The sequence below is a fragment of the Berghia stephanieae genome, chromosome 10 (genome assembly GCF_034508935.2).
Source record: "Berghia stephanieae isolate SIO BIC M18660-M18661 chromosome 10, UCSD_Bste_1.3, whole genome shotgun sequence".
Lineage (NCBI taxonomy): Eukaryota > Metazoa > Mollusca > Gastropoda > Nudibranchia > Aeolidiidae > Berghia > Berghia stephanieae.
Window position 1 is genome coordinate 14,845,497 of NC_088369.1, and position 16,048 is coordinate 14,861,544.

General features: G+C 35.4%; 1 protein-coding gene across 2 annotated transcripts in view; it reads left to right on the forward strand.

Moving 5' to 3' along the window:
* The window catches only part of LOC144980705 (protein ECT2-like), a 39,554-nt gene that overhangs the window by 11,143 nt on the left and 12,363 nt on the right, over positions 1–16,048 (forward strand). For both annotated transcript variants that reach the window (XM_078928420.1, XM_078928421.1), the window contains 11 exons: positions 1,063–1,164; positions 2,848–2,947; positions 4,413–4,528; positions 6,308–6,370; positions 6,853–7,069; positions 8,485–8,618; positions 9,021–9,209; positions 10,198–10,308; positions 12,501–12,597; positions 14,172–14,253; positions 15,796–15,874. In XM_078928420.1, coding sequence (XP_078784546.1) covers positions 1,063–1,164; positions 2,848–2,947; positions 4,413–4,528; positions 6,308–6,370; positions 6,853–7,069; positions 8,485–8,618; positions 9,021–9,209; positions 10,198–10,308; positions 12,501–12,597; positions 14,172–14,253; positions 15,796–15,874 — 1,290 coding nt within the window. The remainder of the gene's footprint in view (positions 1–1,062; positions 1,165–2,847; positions 2,948–4,412; positions 4,529–6,307; positions 6,371–6,852; positions 7,070–8,484; positions 8,619–9,020; positions 9,210–10,197; positions 10,309–12,500; positions 12,598–14,171; positions 14,254–15,795; positions 15,875–16,048) is intronic.

Sequence of the window (16,048 nt, forward strand, 5' to 3'; positions counted from 1 at the left end):
ACGGTTTAAGCTTTTTCTTGAATTCATCCTCAGTTTGTGACTTTCTTCAGGCATCAAGAACTCACTCCAGGTTTAAGGGCCAAAAGATGAGACAGAGATGCCATTGAAAATTACGAATTTTTAAATATAAAAATGGTGCCATTACAAAAAACAAAAAAATCGAAAATCTTTAAAACTTACTAATTTTTGGCAAGCCGCCATTTTCTTTGTATTAATAATTAAAAGATTAATAGTATATTTCACGACACTGAACGGTGTTCAGTTTAAATCAGATAATGGAAAATGCACTGGAAATTTGTATAAAATTACACATTTTAAAATGTTTTTTTGTCTCTTCTGTAAGAATTTGTCAAAACCAGTTACATGGTTATAGATCGGCACCATCAGTATGAAAATTGACACCGCATTAATATTCTTTCAAAAGACCTCAGCTGTGGTTTCATTATTATTGCCAAATTGATTGTTTAGTTTAACTGATTAAGTAAATGAGTAAAATTACATTTGATTTATTTAATCTCACTGATAAGGGTTTAAAAATATTAACAAAAATAGGATGGTTCTGTGGGGGGGGGGAAAAAAATTGAAAGCCGGCAAGTGCAGCCTCTCTCAGAGATGCCAACAGAAAGAATCAAAAATGTGTAATTTGGGAGAATATATATATGAACTTTTTTTCTTTTTTAATTGCTCAACATTAAGAATAACTGCAGGGGTGTGTGATTAAGTTGTACTATTTTCTTCCAAATCTTACACTTTTTGACTGGCAATATGTTCCAGTTGGCAGCTCGGAAAAATAGTTTTGTTACGCCTATTAATTAATAAAAGCCTATTAATTATGGCCACACTTTTTACATTTTTTTGTTTGTTTGTGATTCAAGATTCAAAGTCGATTTTGCGTCAGTTTTCCTATTCAGAACATAAAGCAAAACATTGAATTTCTATTTTCAAAACCCAACATGATAATATTGTAAATCATTAAGAATGAAAAAAAAATACATGGGTGTGGTGATGAAAAAAAAATGAGAGGAAATTTTATACAACATGAATGAAATTCCTTCTCCTCAGTTTGCTGTCAACATGGGTAAACCTATCATGAGTGAGGACTGGATCAAGAGAATGTGGTCAAGTCGAGATGACATGACAATCCAAGCTGACAATCTGGAAATGGTGAGGGTTTTGTAGCTTGCCTTGCATCACCGATATGTGGTTTTAGTTTCTAAAATTTTGACTGTTTTATGGTTGGTTTTAAGTGTCATCCAACATTTTGACCACAGATTGGCAATTTAATTGTTTAAAATTTTAAGTGTCTAAAATTTGGACTAATGATGGGGTGTTTGAGAATTTGAGTTCAAGGCAGGGAATCCTTCATTTTGTGAAGGGAAGATTGAAGGGCATGCCTGGGTCGCATCAATATTGTTTCAGCTTTTTTGTCTCAAATTCCACTTTTTTTGTCTTCTGAATCCTCTAGGGGCTATTGGGGGTAGGAGCCTCTGCAAATATGATTACTTAAAACTAAAAAGAAAGGTCATTTCTTCCTCTTAGTGGGGGCCTGTGCTTGTGTCTGGATGAGACTTTTAGGTGATTTCAAACTAAGTACTTTGATAGTGTGCTCTTGGAAAATACATCTTTTTCCTATTTGAACCAATTCCCCTTTGTCTTACCTTTTCTTTGGTGCTTTAATTGTAATTCTAGAACTTTATCCTATCCCATTTTCTTCCTTTTTACTGGCGCTGATATGACCTAAATGTGTTGCAAGCGCCGTAAAACCCTTAAAAACAAACAAACAAATAAAGCAAAGGTCATTTCTGGCCGATGATATAGTTGCCGTTTTCTTTAAAGTTGATTGTAAAATTGTTTTTCACTTAGAGAAAAAACCAGACTCTCATCAGACTTTACTTTGTCAAGTTAACAAATCTAAGACAAATGAAAGACTTTGTGCCTTATCATTTTGTGAGAGGGTATTCTATTTTTTACAGAGACAAAGCCATATAGAATTGAAAAGAAGTTTTATATATATCTTAACGAGGTTGTCCTGATTCGGTTTATTGAGAATCTAGTTTGGCTCTAGGTGTTAAAAAAAACAAACAACACAAATATATGGGCATTCAACCAAACACTTTTTGGATGAACCGGTATTTTTGTGGCTATATGGTCTAATGGTATGACACTTGCTTTAGGATTGGAAGGTCCTGAGTTCGAGCCTCGCTCGGCGCATAGTTGAGTCCTTGGAAAAGGCTCTTTACTCACATTCTCTCACCATACTCAGGTGTAAAAGGAGTACCTGGCCGTTAACAGCGTTGTCTCTGTTGGGAAAAAAATGTATTCTCACCTAACAGGCGCCATGTCTCGTTCTACATGTTACTTTTTGCTGTTGGTCAGGGACCCTTTGTAAAGCGCTTTGAGCACATTAAGTGGATATTACGCTATATAAAAGCTCAAAGCTCAAGTTTATAAAGACCAGATGGCTGACAATGATCCTGAGACATTCGTCCTTGCATGGAGTGTAAATTGAGTTAATCACTTTGCCCACCTGCTCGGCTCAGGAAATGGTCATAGGCATAATTGACTATTTGTAGAAAACAATACAAAAATATCCCTTAACAGGTGGCACAAACCAAATGAAATGGAATTTTGGTTCTTTATGACCTGGTCGTGAAATAGGTAAAGCATTATAAATAGCTATAGTTGCCGTTTTAGGTGAATTGATGTTGTCAATTTTCTTTTTGTTTAGCATGGTATCACATATACCTTCCCCCCCCCCCCAGATATTTAAGTAATGTAGTAAATGTATCCTCATGATCTTTTTAATATGGAATTTACAAAGAGAACGTCAATTTCTTTGCTTCCCAGAATAAATACCGCATGAAACCGTTCTACGGCTGCTGCCTGAGCTTCCTTGGGTTCTCACCTGAGGAACAAAAACACATGGAAGAACTGACGGAAGAAAACGGTACACATTCCTAATTTAAGTATTTTACTTTGTTATTCAACAAAGGCCCATCTAGTGATGAGTTGAACTCCTTTTTAGGCAGATATGAGATGACCTCACCTCGTCTTTCCCTAATCCTGGCTCGTATCTTTTGCAGGGAGACAACCTTACCTTAAGCTTAATTCTCTCAGTGACAGGAGGCGCATAAAGCCTGAATAGTTTCCCTTTATTTGCTTCGACCCCTTGCTTCAGTTCTTGCTTACTTCCAGGAGTATGTTATGCTAACATAATGTCTTTCCCTCTCCACCAGTTTGCGCCATGTTGATTTTAGGCGTCTCATTCTCCTCTTTCCTCCTGGTGTCCATCCCATCACTATAGCAAGGAGCAGGCACCAGTGTAAGATAAAGATCTGAACAAGTGTGTATGAAAGGTGCCAGACAAAACGAGAAAGAAAAATAGAAAAGAAAAAAAAAACATCCCAAAAAATCAGTCTACCGGTAATCAGAAGGTCTGAGGTTCGATTCCCAGTCGAGGTAGACTGATTTTTTTGAGATGGTTTTTTTCTTTTCTTTTTCTTTCTTGCTTTATCTGGCACCTTTCATACACACTTCTTCAGATCTTTATCCATAGCACAATGAAATCCATTTTCGTTTCTCAAAAACATGGGACTGGGAGATGGGCAATTTATTAATTGCCTGATTCTTTATTAATGCTCTCTTTTTTTTGTTGTTTCTTTTGTTAATATATTTTTATGATGATATTTCATTTCTCAATGAATAAATCATTTTGCTGTTCAGTGCCTGTATGATTATATTGTTATGGACAAAAGTATGTTTCTTATCATTTGAAGGGAGAGTCACGTGAACTATTTAATTTGCTATGTTCTCCTGTGTGTTAAAAAAATCTGCATTTTTTTTTTTTCATATAAGAAGAATTGCAAAGGCTAAAGATAGCTGGGGCCCTTTACCAGCCTATTTCATTCTAGTTTGACTTCACACAAGTCATTGATAACTTGCCCGGGCAAGACAATGTATCATGACACTGTTACATTGATTATAATAAATACCTAATCTGCTGTCTTCAGAAAGGGACAGAGATCAAATCCATAGCTGAAGTCCCGATTTTTCCAGACAACCCTGATTACACAGCAGTGGTTGGGTAGCTGAGACTATTAGGTCTGGTGGAAAGTACATTGTAATATAAGCATTTGCTATTGTCTGTCAATTGCACTGTATAGAAACTGGGATAAACTCTTGACTCCATGGGCCGAACTGCTCTGCTGGACTTTTTAAAAAAATATGATCCCTCTGCGTTAACTTCATTTTCATTTGTCATGACATTAACAAGAAGATAAATTTACATTTAAAAAATTGATTTGCTTAACTGTAACTGTCCTTGCTTTGATTGTATTATGATTTGTCGTTGTCGTCCCCCCCCCCCCCCCCCCCCACCCACCCACCCCCCAAACCCTCCTCCGATTATTCAGGTGGAAGTTTTTTAGATTCTGTCACCCCTGAAGTAACCCATCTAGTGGTGGACAACCAGAATATGAAGGAGATTCCGACAGAAATTACATTGCCTCCCTTTGTTGTCAAGGGAGAGGTCAGTATATAGTTTTTCTTTTTTCCTTCCTTTCATTCATTTGAGTGTTTAATGATTTTGAAAATGCACTTTACAAGTGTTGTCTATTATTATTATTATTATTATTATTATTATTATTATTAATTATTATATATTATTATTATTATTATTATTATTATTATTATTATTATTATTATTATTTAATTTTTAAAATAAATTATTATTTTTATTATTGTTATTTTTATTATTATTATTATTATTATTATTATTATTATTATTATTATTATTATTATTATTATTATTATTATTATTATTATTATTATTATTATTATTATTATTATTATATTAATATTATTATTATTATCATTCAATCATAACTTTAGCTAGCTACAGCAAGAACAAGAAAACGATTAGGGATGTGGATTTTGTAGATTTTTCCACATTAGCAGATTTATTTTATTTATGATGGTAAGGGGGAAGGCACAGTATGACTTTTCATGGACATGTAAGTTTAATTTTTTAGTTTAAATATTTATATTTTCTCACTTTTATCACCAAATTTCCCTCAGTTTGCCTTCAGGAATAACCACTCTGCTACGTTAGTCTAATAATATAATTGTGACATTGCATTTTGGAACAATGTGCGGCTGCGTTTATCTTTGTTATTTTTTGGACAAAGTCCCTATTCCTGAAATGATGATTCAATGCTAAAATCTGGAGTGGTGAAAAATCGTCCTGCCAACGATTATTTGTTTATTAAATTCACCATTTTCTTGTTTTTGGTTGTACTTGAAGATGAGGTTATCCCCAGAAAGTTAAGTACTTTGTTCTTTAAAAAAATAAATTTGTTCATTACTATTTCCAGCCATGCACATATATGTACAACTGCTGAACATGGGCACTGATCGGAGCTGAAGAGTAAAGATTAGACAGATTCCACAGAATACATTTAAAAAGAGTTCTGAGTATAGGCTATCCCACAGAAATAAGCAATAAATCATTGTATGAAAAGTGCAATGAAAAACCCTTATCTATTCAGATCCTGGAGACAAGATGGTGACATTTTGGGCATATACTCAGAAGAGATGAAAATATACCACCCAATAAAGACATGAATACTTTTTTCACTCCATCTGGACACAAGAAATATCAAGGCAGACCATCAACGTCAATTCACACTGTCCTGATTAGATACTAAAACGCCTTCAAGAAAACCAAGAACTGAAATCAGAAGAGTATCTTCTGACATTAGCATCCACAGCAAAAACTGTGAACTGTGGAAGGAAGTGACACAGATTATTAAAGAGGCAGCCAAGGCATCCCAGTCAGATGTTTAAGAAGTGAAAAGCCTGAAGTCAGCAAGTCAAGTCAAATGTGTATAAATGTTATATATTGATAGTAATGTAAAGGTTGCTGCTCGAAGCTCGAAGAAATAAATAGCAATGTGAAGTTGAATGTAAGCTTCAATTTGATAAACGAAAACTTCAGGTTTCCCCTTTATCAACAAAACAAGATGAATGAGATAATATATAATAAATATTATCTCATTTCGTCTGCAGTGTTTCATTCATCTTGTTTTGTTGAGAAAGGGGGAAACCCGAAATGTCCACATTATCTGTTTTTGTTTATTAAACTGAAGCTTACATTTAATTTCATATTGTTATTTGCATTGAGAGTAATAAAGATAAATGAATTAATGCTTGCAATGCGCTTTGAGCACATTTAGTGGATGTGATTATATCCATCTTTGATTACTCCATTAATTACTGTATTTTTTTTTTTTCTCTTCCACATTTTCAGTGGTTTTGGGGCTGTATTCAAATGGCTGCCTGTGCAGATGAAGAACTCTACACGTTTGAAAAGGTAGGAATTATTAAATGACTTAAACCAGTGCCTGTTCCCTAATTTGTCACTTTGTATATTATATTTTTCTTGAACAGCTTAGAACAGGGTTTTAAGAAAATAAGGCTGAACTATTTATAATTTTTGGTTATGCTAAAGTATTTCCCTGTTTTAAAAAAAAAAAAAAAAATTATGCCCTTCTGCCACGGCATCATAAGATATCATCGCCTAGGCCTTCCACAAAGGAATATTGATAATTCATCAAACAAAATGTCTGGTGTCAACAGGAATCACCCATGTTGTCCAAGTGAGAAAATTGGGGGGGTTAATAATCTTGCTCAAGAAAATAAGCGAAATTGCCTGAAGCGGGGCTCGAACCGGGGACCTTCCGGGTCACAGTGCAATGCCTTAACCACTTGGTCATTTCGCCCCCAGTTTTTAAAAAAGTTATGTAAATATTATTTATACCCCAACATCTTTTAATTTTTGTATTTTCTATCAAGCTGTCCACACCAGCACGACATCACCCCTTCAGTAACAACTCCCTGTCCAAAACCCGCAAAAGAAAACGACTGCAGGAACTGGTGGCTGAGACGGAGGGTTCCCCATTCATGAACTACAAACGAAGATCATCGTCCAATGATTTCAGTGCCACGTCGATGAGTCCGGATTCCTTCTTAGATATGACGTACACGCCCGACAAATCTGATACTCATATCGGTAAGTCATCTAATGTATATTCAAAGTGATACGAAGCTGCTAGAAGCTGTGAACTGTAAAAAGCAATTTACAAATATAAATATAACGGTTTCCACAGAGAACAAAATAACAAACATGAACAGTTTCAGGCTCAAAACCCTTCTTAAACCAATAACAAAAATAATAATAAATAACATTAATACATGACTTAAAATCCATAGAGATAGCAGAGAAATATTTGGCACGGCTGTTTGCAAGACTAATATTTCTGTTTGGATCTCAAGTGATGTATTGATGTTATTTTTGTTTTTGTTATTTGCTTAAAGAAGGGTTTTCTGCCTGAAACGTTCAGTGTTTGGTACTTTATTCTTTTTCAAATTTGTTATATTCATTTTTGTTTGGTTACTTTTTAACGCACAATCCAACATGCATTTGTTGAACTACATGGAACAGAAAACAAACAAAAAATGTCAATGAATCTGTTATTTGTTGAATACAAATAATGCTGCTTGGAGCTCTAAGAAATAAAAAAAACTATAGTCAAATGGGAATGGATGCTTTGTTAATGAAATTGAAGCCTCCATTCCATTTCCATTTCCATTTGACTTTTGTCAATTTTTAAAAAATGAATGCATGAGAGTGAAAGTAATTGGGAATTCGCTCCTTGTCTATTGGATCTTTGAACTTTAATGTTTACATGGGTGCAAGAGTGCCGGCTACTGCCGGCCGATTGGATTACCGAAAAAAACGTTGCCGGCTTTTTACAATTTGGATTTGATTGATTGATTTATTTTTTTTTTAGTTTATTTTTGTATATTTTAAAATTGTGCAACTTGTGACAAGAAACTTAACAAATTACTGCATTACAGCCTTTGGATTAAACATACAACAATTGTGGCCTACTATTATGAAGACTAGATGCTGAGAACAAGTCTTCAAATGACGAGATAAGTCCGTGAATCTTGCAGGCTTTTTCAGATTATATGTCTGGTCATAAGTAGACTTGCAGGCTTTTTGAGGTCCAGTTGCTTGCACCCATGTGTTTAATGAATACCAAGTTGGATTATAAAAGACGTGCCACTTAAAGTTTGTGTTATGATAAGTTATAACGTAAGCAAATAATGCATTTTAAGTGAAATTAATCAGAATGATTTCTGAGTGTTTATTTAGTTATTTTTTTTTGTTTTTCGGAGTAGATAATTATATTATTTATTTCTCAATGAAAGTAAATATATCAAAACTCAAAACTTCATGACTAAACATAAATTGACATGTCATGCATCTGATAATTTCTTGCACTGCATTGCTGCTGATGTCGGGGTTTAGTATATAGAAAAGGCTTTAAAGACAATTTTTTCCCCCGTGGGTTGAATAAAAGGGAATTTTATTTATCATGATTTTGTTTTATTACATTAAAACTAAAAAATATTTTCTAGGAGACTTGAAGCTCCAAGAGAAAGATGAGAACATTCCGGCCATCACGAGCAAGATGAGCAAACGTCAGATGGTAGCCATTGAATTGTTACAGACTGAGCAGAATTATGTCGGTATTCTATACACCATTTTACACGTAAGTGAAATCAATTATAAAGGAACACACCTGTCACAAATACTGATTTTGTTGGTGCAAACGGTTAACAGGAGTTGGAAGGAGAAGGGCATAGTGACGCAGATTCGATTTTTTTTTTGTCTCAAGATATTGGATTTGCAAATCAACCGTTAGAGGAAAATTTTTTAACTATAGAAGACTTATATTATCAAACATTTTAAAATAAGAAATCATCTATTTTTGATTTGAAAAGTTTTCTGTTTTTTTTGTTTTTTTTTGTAAATTTTTGTTTATGTTTATTTATTTAATTTTTTTTTTCTGTTTGTTTAAAAATCAGATTTCATTAAAAAAAAAAAAACTAAAGAAAAAAAAAACAGAATTTGAACTTTTTAAAAAAGATTTATTTTCTTACATAAAATTTAGATTTTCAAGACACAGATAGAAAAGCCGGACCAGTACAACGGGCCAATTCTGGCCCCCCAGGACACTAAGATCATATTTGGAAACATTCCACCCATCTACGAAGCACACGTCAAATTGAGGGAATCATTGGCAGCTGTAGCAGACCAGTGGACGGAGACCAGCAGCATCGGGGAGTGTTTTCTCAGCAGGGTGAGATAGTTAACATGAAGTTTGTGTGGCTATGTGGTCTTGTGGTATGACACTCGCTTTTGGATCAGGAGGGCCTGGGTTCAAGCCTCGCTTGGCGCATAGTTGAGTCCTTGGAAATGGCTCTTTACTCACATTCTCTTATATTTACCCAGGCATAAAATGAGTACCTGGTCGTTAACAGCGTTGTCTCTGTCGGAAAAAAAAAATGTAATATCGCCTCACAGGCGTCATATCGCGTCCTACGTGTTATGCGTTGCTGTTGGTCAGGAACCCCTTTTAAAGCGCTATGAGCACGTTTAGTGGATATTGCACTATATCAAGATCAAGAACAAAATTTGGTGACAGGTCGTTTGCGTGTTTCAGCCCCAAGATTTGGAATGAACTACCACGTGGTCTGAGGGAGTGCAAGTCTTTACCTGCCTTTAAAAAGAATCTCAAGAACATCTTTACTGTATTTGCTCTTGTTGACGCTATGAATGCTTGATTTGGCTATGAATTCATTGCATTTTTTTCACTCAAAATTGATAATTTATATTGTAAAGTGCCCAGAGCTTGTGTTTTACACGAGAATGAGCACTGTATAAATGTGTATTATTATTATTATTATTATATATTTTTAAAAAGCTCAAACTCAAGTATGTTCATTTTGATTCAAAGATATCAATACGCAGGGTTGACACTCTTATAGAGTCCTCCCACATTAGTTTAATTTGTTTATGCTGCCATATATTTTTCCTTTTATTTTCTTCTTTTATCTTCTTTCTCTCTTTCTACATTGTATTGAAATTCACTATTCTCATGCCAAAAAATAGTCCCCAAGTTTTGCTGGCAATAATAATAATAATAATAATTTTTTAAAAAGATGTTACAAATTTACAGGCGTTTTATAAATCAGTTATTACTTTATGATATGACATTGAATATTTAGGAATGCCTCATATCTGTGTCCTTATCTTTTCTGAAATTTTTTTTTTTTTTTTTTTTTCAGGGAGATGAATTAATGAAAGCTTATCCTCCATTTGTGAATTTCTTTGAAAACACCAAGGAAACAATTCAAAAGTGTGATAGCACCAATCCAAGGTTCCACGCCTTTCTCAAGGTAATTCATATATTAATAGAAATAAATGACATTTTTGTATAGCACTATACCCTGATTACAACAGGCTCCTTTTAGGAAGTCAAGAAAGCTTCAAGACGGGAGTAAGCATCAAACCTGATCATGCAGCTGTATACAGACTTTCCACATGGAGGGAATGGGACAGTCATGCAAATGAAGCTGTTGAAAAGAACTGCCCTACGGCACTGAGCTCCCCAGGAATGAATGGGTTACACTGAACAGAGCATGGGCAAAAATTGGGTGCCCCGCTGGAAGCATGAAAAAGTGGGGGCTGGCTGAGTCTAGCTTGTGTACATGTGGATGCCCAGAGCAGACGATGGAACACATCCTTAGAGAATGCCAGGATGGGCCCAGCTGCACTGACCATGACCTAAGGGTCTGCTTTGGAGTGGGTTCGGTGTTGGAGCGACAAGCTATGATGATGACAACTGGCTCAAGGCGCTTTACATTCATAAAATAAATACAATGAAAAAAATCTTTTTAAAAACTGTGAATGAAATGCTAAAGGTGAATGAAAGATGAGAGGATGGAGTTGTTAAAGTGAATAAATAAATAAAACCAGCATTTGAAACTGAACAAGTTCGCAATGATGCTGTGCATTCTTGGGAGCTCCCATTGGGAACGGGTTTGAAATTTCCAATACTGGAGTTCAAGGATCTTATTATTATACCCCAGACCTGCTTCCTGTTCCGAAACATTCGTAGAATTACGAAATTTCGGCTCCAATTTCAGTAATTTACGAGCATCTCAAAGTCGTTAAAACTTATTGAAAATGAAAGTTTGTCACCGGACGGACAACAAAATGTAAAAGATTTTGAAATGTTTTTTAAAACTTCTTGTTGAATTATGAAGTTATCTAAAGCAACCGTTAATTTTATCTCTTAAAAAACTACTATGTTCAACCCCTCAAATGACCTCACCCGTGTTATTTCTTATCAAAGTATATTCTTTTTATATTACAAAGATCAGTTCTCATGCCGGATGGGGTCTGTTGAGCTGGCATGGTGGGACAGGAGGTCACTTGATGTGTCTTCTATCCCCTGGCTGAGAGGGAAACAGTCAAATGTATAGTATTAGTTTTGGGAGATGTTCATTTTTAAATTGTACACTTTTCCCCCAGATCTTACTCTTTTTGACAAGCAGTCTTACTGGGTGGGGTTCCTGACCTCCCATAGTGGGCAGGAGGGTACATACTATGTCTTCTATCCCCTTATATCTGTTTTCCAATATGCTTTCTGTCTTTGTCTTGGAATGAGATTACTTGGTTTTGTCCTGGCCCTGGCCGGAGTCTGGCTGGGAGGGAAACAGTCAAATGCATAGTTATTGTTTTGGGAGATGATAGTTTTTTCCTTGTAAATCATCTCTCTGTTATGTATTATTATATTTGTTATTTTGAATGTATAATGTAAGCATTTGAGTGTATTCCTCTTTGTGTTGGATTTTGTGCTTGTGTCCGGATGAGACTTATAAGTATCTCAAACTAAGTACATTGGTGGTATGCTCTTGGAATTTACATCTGATCCCTATATGTTCTCAGTTCCCCTATGTCTTACTTTTTCTTGGGTGCTTTAATTGTAATTCTAGAACTTTTTACTATCCCATTTTCTTCCTTTTTACTGGTGCTGATATAACCTTAATGTGTTGCAAGCGCCATAAAACCCTTAAAAACAAACAAAACAAACAAGCAGTCTTACACTTTTTCTCATATTGAGGTTGGCAGCTCTGATAACGGGTCATAACGATGCCTTGTAGTATCTTGCTATTAATTACAATGGAGAGAAAGAAAAAGGGAGTAAATCTGGCTCATAAATAAGGGAACAGCACAAAACAAACGACGTTTCGGCCTTTATATATATATTAGATTGTCATAATAATATAGGTGAAAATGTGTGTGTGTGTGTGTGTATGTATGTGTGTGTGTGTGTGTGTGTGTGTGTGTGTGTGCCTGCAATGAAAGAGAGAGGTGGAGCGATAGAAACGTCGTTTGGTTTTTGTTGTTTCCTTATTTATGAGTCAGATTTACTCCCTTTATCTTTATCTCCATTTTATTGACTCATTTAGGTACCTCTAGTTATTGGTATTGCTGTTACACTATGGTAAAATCTGGTTTTCCCTGAAAACTGAAGGGTATAGGTTTTTAATTTTTTTTTTTTTTTGAATGACTATTCAACCAGTTGTGTATGAACAAGCCAGAGTGTGGAAGACAAACTCTACAAGAACTATTGATTCGTCCAGTCCAGAGGCTTCCTAGCATTGTTCTATTGTTACAAGGTGAGACATGACGGCTAATAAACACCCATTTCCTTCTGCCTTTATAACACATTATTTCAATTATCTTTGTTTTGTAATACAATTTCATTGACGCTAAGATACAATATGTGTGTCCCAATAGCACATTTGGTAGAGCACTCGCTTCTCACGCAAAGGGACTGAAATTAATTCGGGGTGAAGTCAAGATTTTTTCCTGACTCCCACCCCAGTCCATCCAGCAGTGATTGGGTAACTAGATCTGTTTGATCTTGTGGAAAGTATTTAGTGATGGACTATCAAAAGGGTTGCACACAATTGCTGTTGTCCGGTTCATGCTATAGAAACAGTGATAAACTCCAGCTCTTTGGGCCTAATGACTTTGAAGGACTACTTTTCATGATACAATATAAATCTCCCTCCCCCCCCCCCCCCCCCCCCCCCCCCATTAAAATTAAAGTAAACCCAATTTTTTAAATATCTCACTCTCTGTGAGTTGCCTAAAAAATGGGGAGGGAAAAAAAATTGCAGAACAAAACAAGAATAGCAAAGACATGCTGTTATATAGTTTAGATTGTAATCTTGGCAATGTGTCCTTTGTCATGGTTTGTTCCTTCTAATGGATGCAGTTGGAGCATATTATTCAGGTACCCATCATGGTATAATTTGCCATTCCGAAAAGTGAGTGGAGCAGGCACTTATGTTGATAACAAGAGATGTAGTGAGTATGAAAATGCCAGAAGACAATAGAGAATAAAACTTTTCGCGGCGGTGATGAGGGTTTGAACCCGCGACCTTACTGGTACGACAACTCCGCCTGGCCGGGGAGAGCGTGTCTCTACCGTATAGCTCGTACAGCACTTTCATACTCACTCCATCTCTTGTTATAATTTGCCACCAACTGACATAAAGGGCAGTAAGTAATTAAAGTAGTCCTTCAGAGCCATCAAGCCTATGGAGCCAGAGTTTATCTTGGTTTCTGTCGATTAAAATGGAAAAATAGCAATTGCTTGCTATCCTCTGGATAGGATGCTAGTCTATGGCAAAGTACTTTCTGTCAGATCTAACAGTCCCAACTTTGCTGGGTGGATGGGAAAACAAATCTCAACTGCACTTGGAATCGATCTTGTTCCCTTTGCTTTTAAAGCGAGTGCTCTAACAACTGACCTATTGGGACCTCAAAGTAAGTAAGTTTGGTATAATTTACAGGGGAAAGATCAATATGGTTTTGTTTGTTTATTTTTTGTTTTTGGTTGTTTTTGGGTTTTTTCCTTTTTATTTTGTGTGATTTTTTTGTTTGTTTTTTTGTTGTTGACTTTTTATCTAGGATAAACATATTTTTCAAGATTCAAACTGCTTATTTATCCTCCTCCTCCTGACCTTCTTCCTTTTCCCCCACCTTCCTCCCTACCCTCATCTCTTTCCTCCTCCCCCTCAACCTCCTCCTCTCCCCCTCCCTCCTCTTGTCCTCCTCTGCTTCCAACACCGTACCATTTCCTTTTCTTTCTCTGCATTATCTGCTTCTTTAATTGGTAATTTTTTTCCCCTGAATTTAATCCACCTAATAAAGTTTCGACATTTTGTTCTTTTTTTTTCAGATTTGCTAAAGAGGACAGACTCAGGCAATCCCGACAAAGCCAAACTGGAGCAGGCCATTGAAATGTTAAAGAATATCACAACGTGAGTTGAAACTTTAAAAAAAGAAAAAAATTAAAAATTGAGCTTTTATATAGCACTATATCCATTAAAAGTGCTCAAAGCGCTTTACAAAAAGTCCCTGACCAACAGCAACACGTAACATAAAGAACGAGACATGATGTCTGTTCGGCGATAATACAATTTTTTTTTCTGACAGAGAAAGAAAGTATTGGATATACAATTAGCTTGAAAGAGAAAAAAAGGGATGCCCAAAGACTAGATGGATGAAAAGTGTAAAGGATTATATGAAAGATCTGGGCCTGGAGGAAGATGATGCTACGAACCGAGATGCATGGAGCTGTGGCATTCATCCGGGATAAGCTGATAGAAGGAGAAGAAGATTGTATTTGTAAAATAGGGCCTCCGTATTATTCCCTCTTCCAAGAGATTTTAGTGCATTTCAACATTCAGTTACGCAATTCAAAAGAAAATAGTTTAGTTCAACTATGACTATCATGTATAGATTCAAAACAGTAGCTTTAATACTATGTATATAATTGGTCTCAGATAAATGTATATAATGATGATGTAAAAGTAACCACCACAGTCAAATGCCAAGATAGTCGGCATTAAACAAAGAAGAGAAACAAATTTTATTTCACATGAGTTGGCACTGCGCATCCTTCCAAGTTGCTTAATAAAGTCCAGGTTTCTGTCTATATCCTGACTCACTAAAACGAACCATTCAATGGCAAAAAAACGTTTGTTAACTCATTTAACCATAGGTCTCTCCTTCTGATCTCCCTGAAGATTTTTGATACTTTTCAAAATTGATAAATACATATACTCATTTACTCAATCTAAAATAAAATTGGCATGTAGGTACATAGTTTTACTCAACAGCTTTTGCCTTGTAAAAATTAAAAACATAAGCTTTAATAATATGTCTATAATTTGTCTCATAAAAAATGTAAATAATGATGGGCTAAAAGTAAACACGGTCAAAATACCGAGACAGACGATCATAAAAAAGGATATGCAACATTTGATACACTTTGTCCAACATTTCAGGGTGAAGACAAATCTTATTTCACATGAGGGGCACTGTGCATCCTTCAAGTCGCTTAATCAAGTCTAGGTTACTGTTTCTATTTATCTAGACTTACCAAAGCCATTCAACAGCAAAAGCAATTTGGTTAACTCATTCAACCATAGTCCTCTACCTCCATGCTATCCGATCTCCCTAGAGATTTTTGATACTTTTCAAATTTTGAAAGAAACATAAACGCATTTACTCAATCTAAAAGAAAATTGGCATTTACATAGTTTTACCCAACATCTTTTAGAACAGTTGCTTTAATAAGACACCTATAATTTGTCTGAGAAAAATGTTAATAATGATGGGGTAAAAGTAATCACGGCCAAATACCAAGATAATTGGTGTTAAACAAGTCACTTACCAAGTCTAGATTTCTGTTTCTATTTAGACTCGTTTAAACAGCCATTCATTCAACAGTTATAGAAATAGGTTAATCGTGCATAGTTTGATTTCTTTAATTTTGTTTGTTTTCTCTTCATTTGCAGACACATCAATGAGGACAAAAGGAAAACAGAGAATCAGATGGTCATGTTTGACATTGTGAATGATATAGACCACTGTCCTGTGAGTCCCGTCATACAGCAGTACTCATAGCGGCCAAATGGCCTGATATAATTGGAACTGTCCTGATTTGGCAATCTAGAGAAAAAAAAATAAAAAAATAATGGACTGTTATATGTATGGAAATGTAACTGTTGCTGCTCGAAGTTTGAAGAAATAAATAATAATGTGAAATTG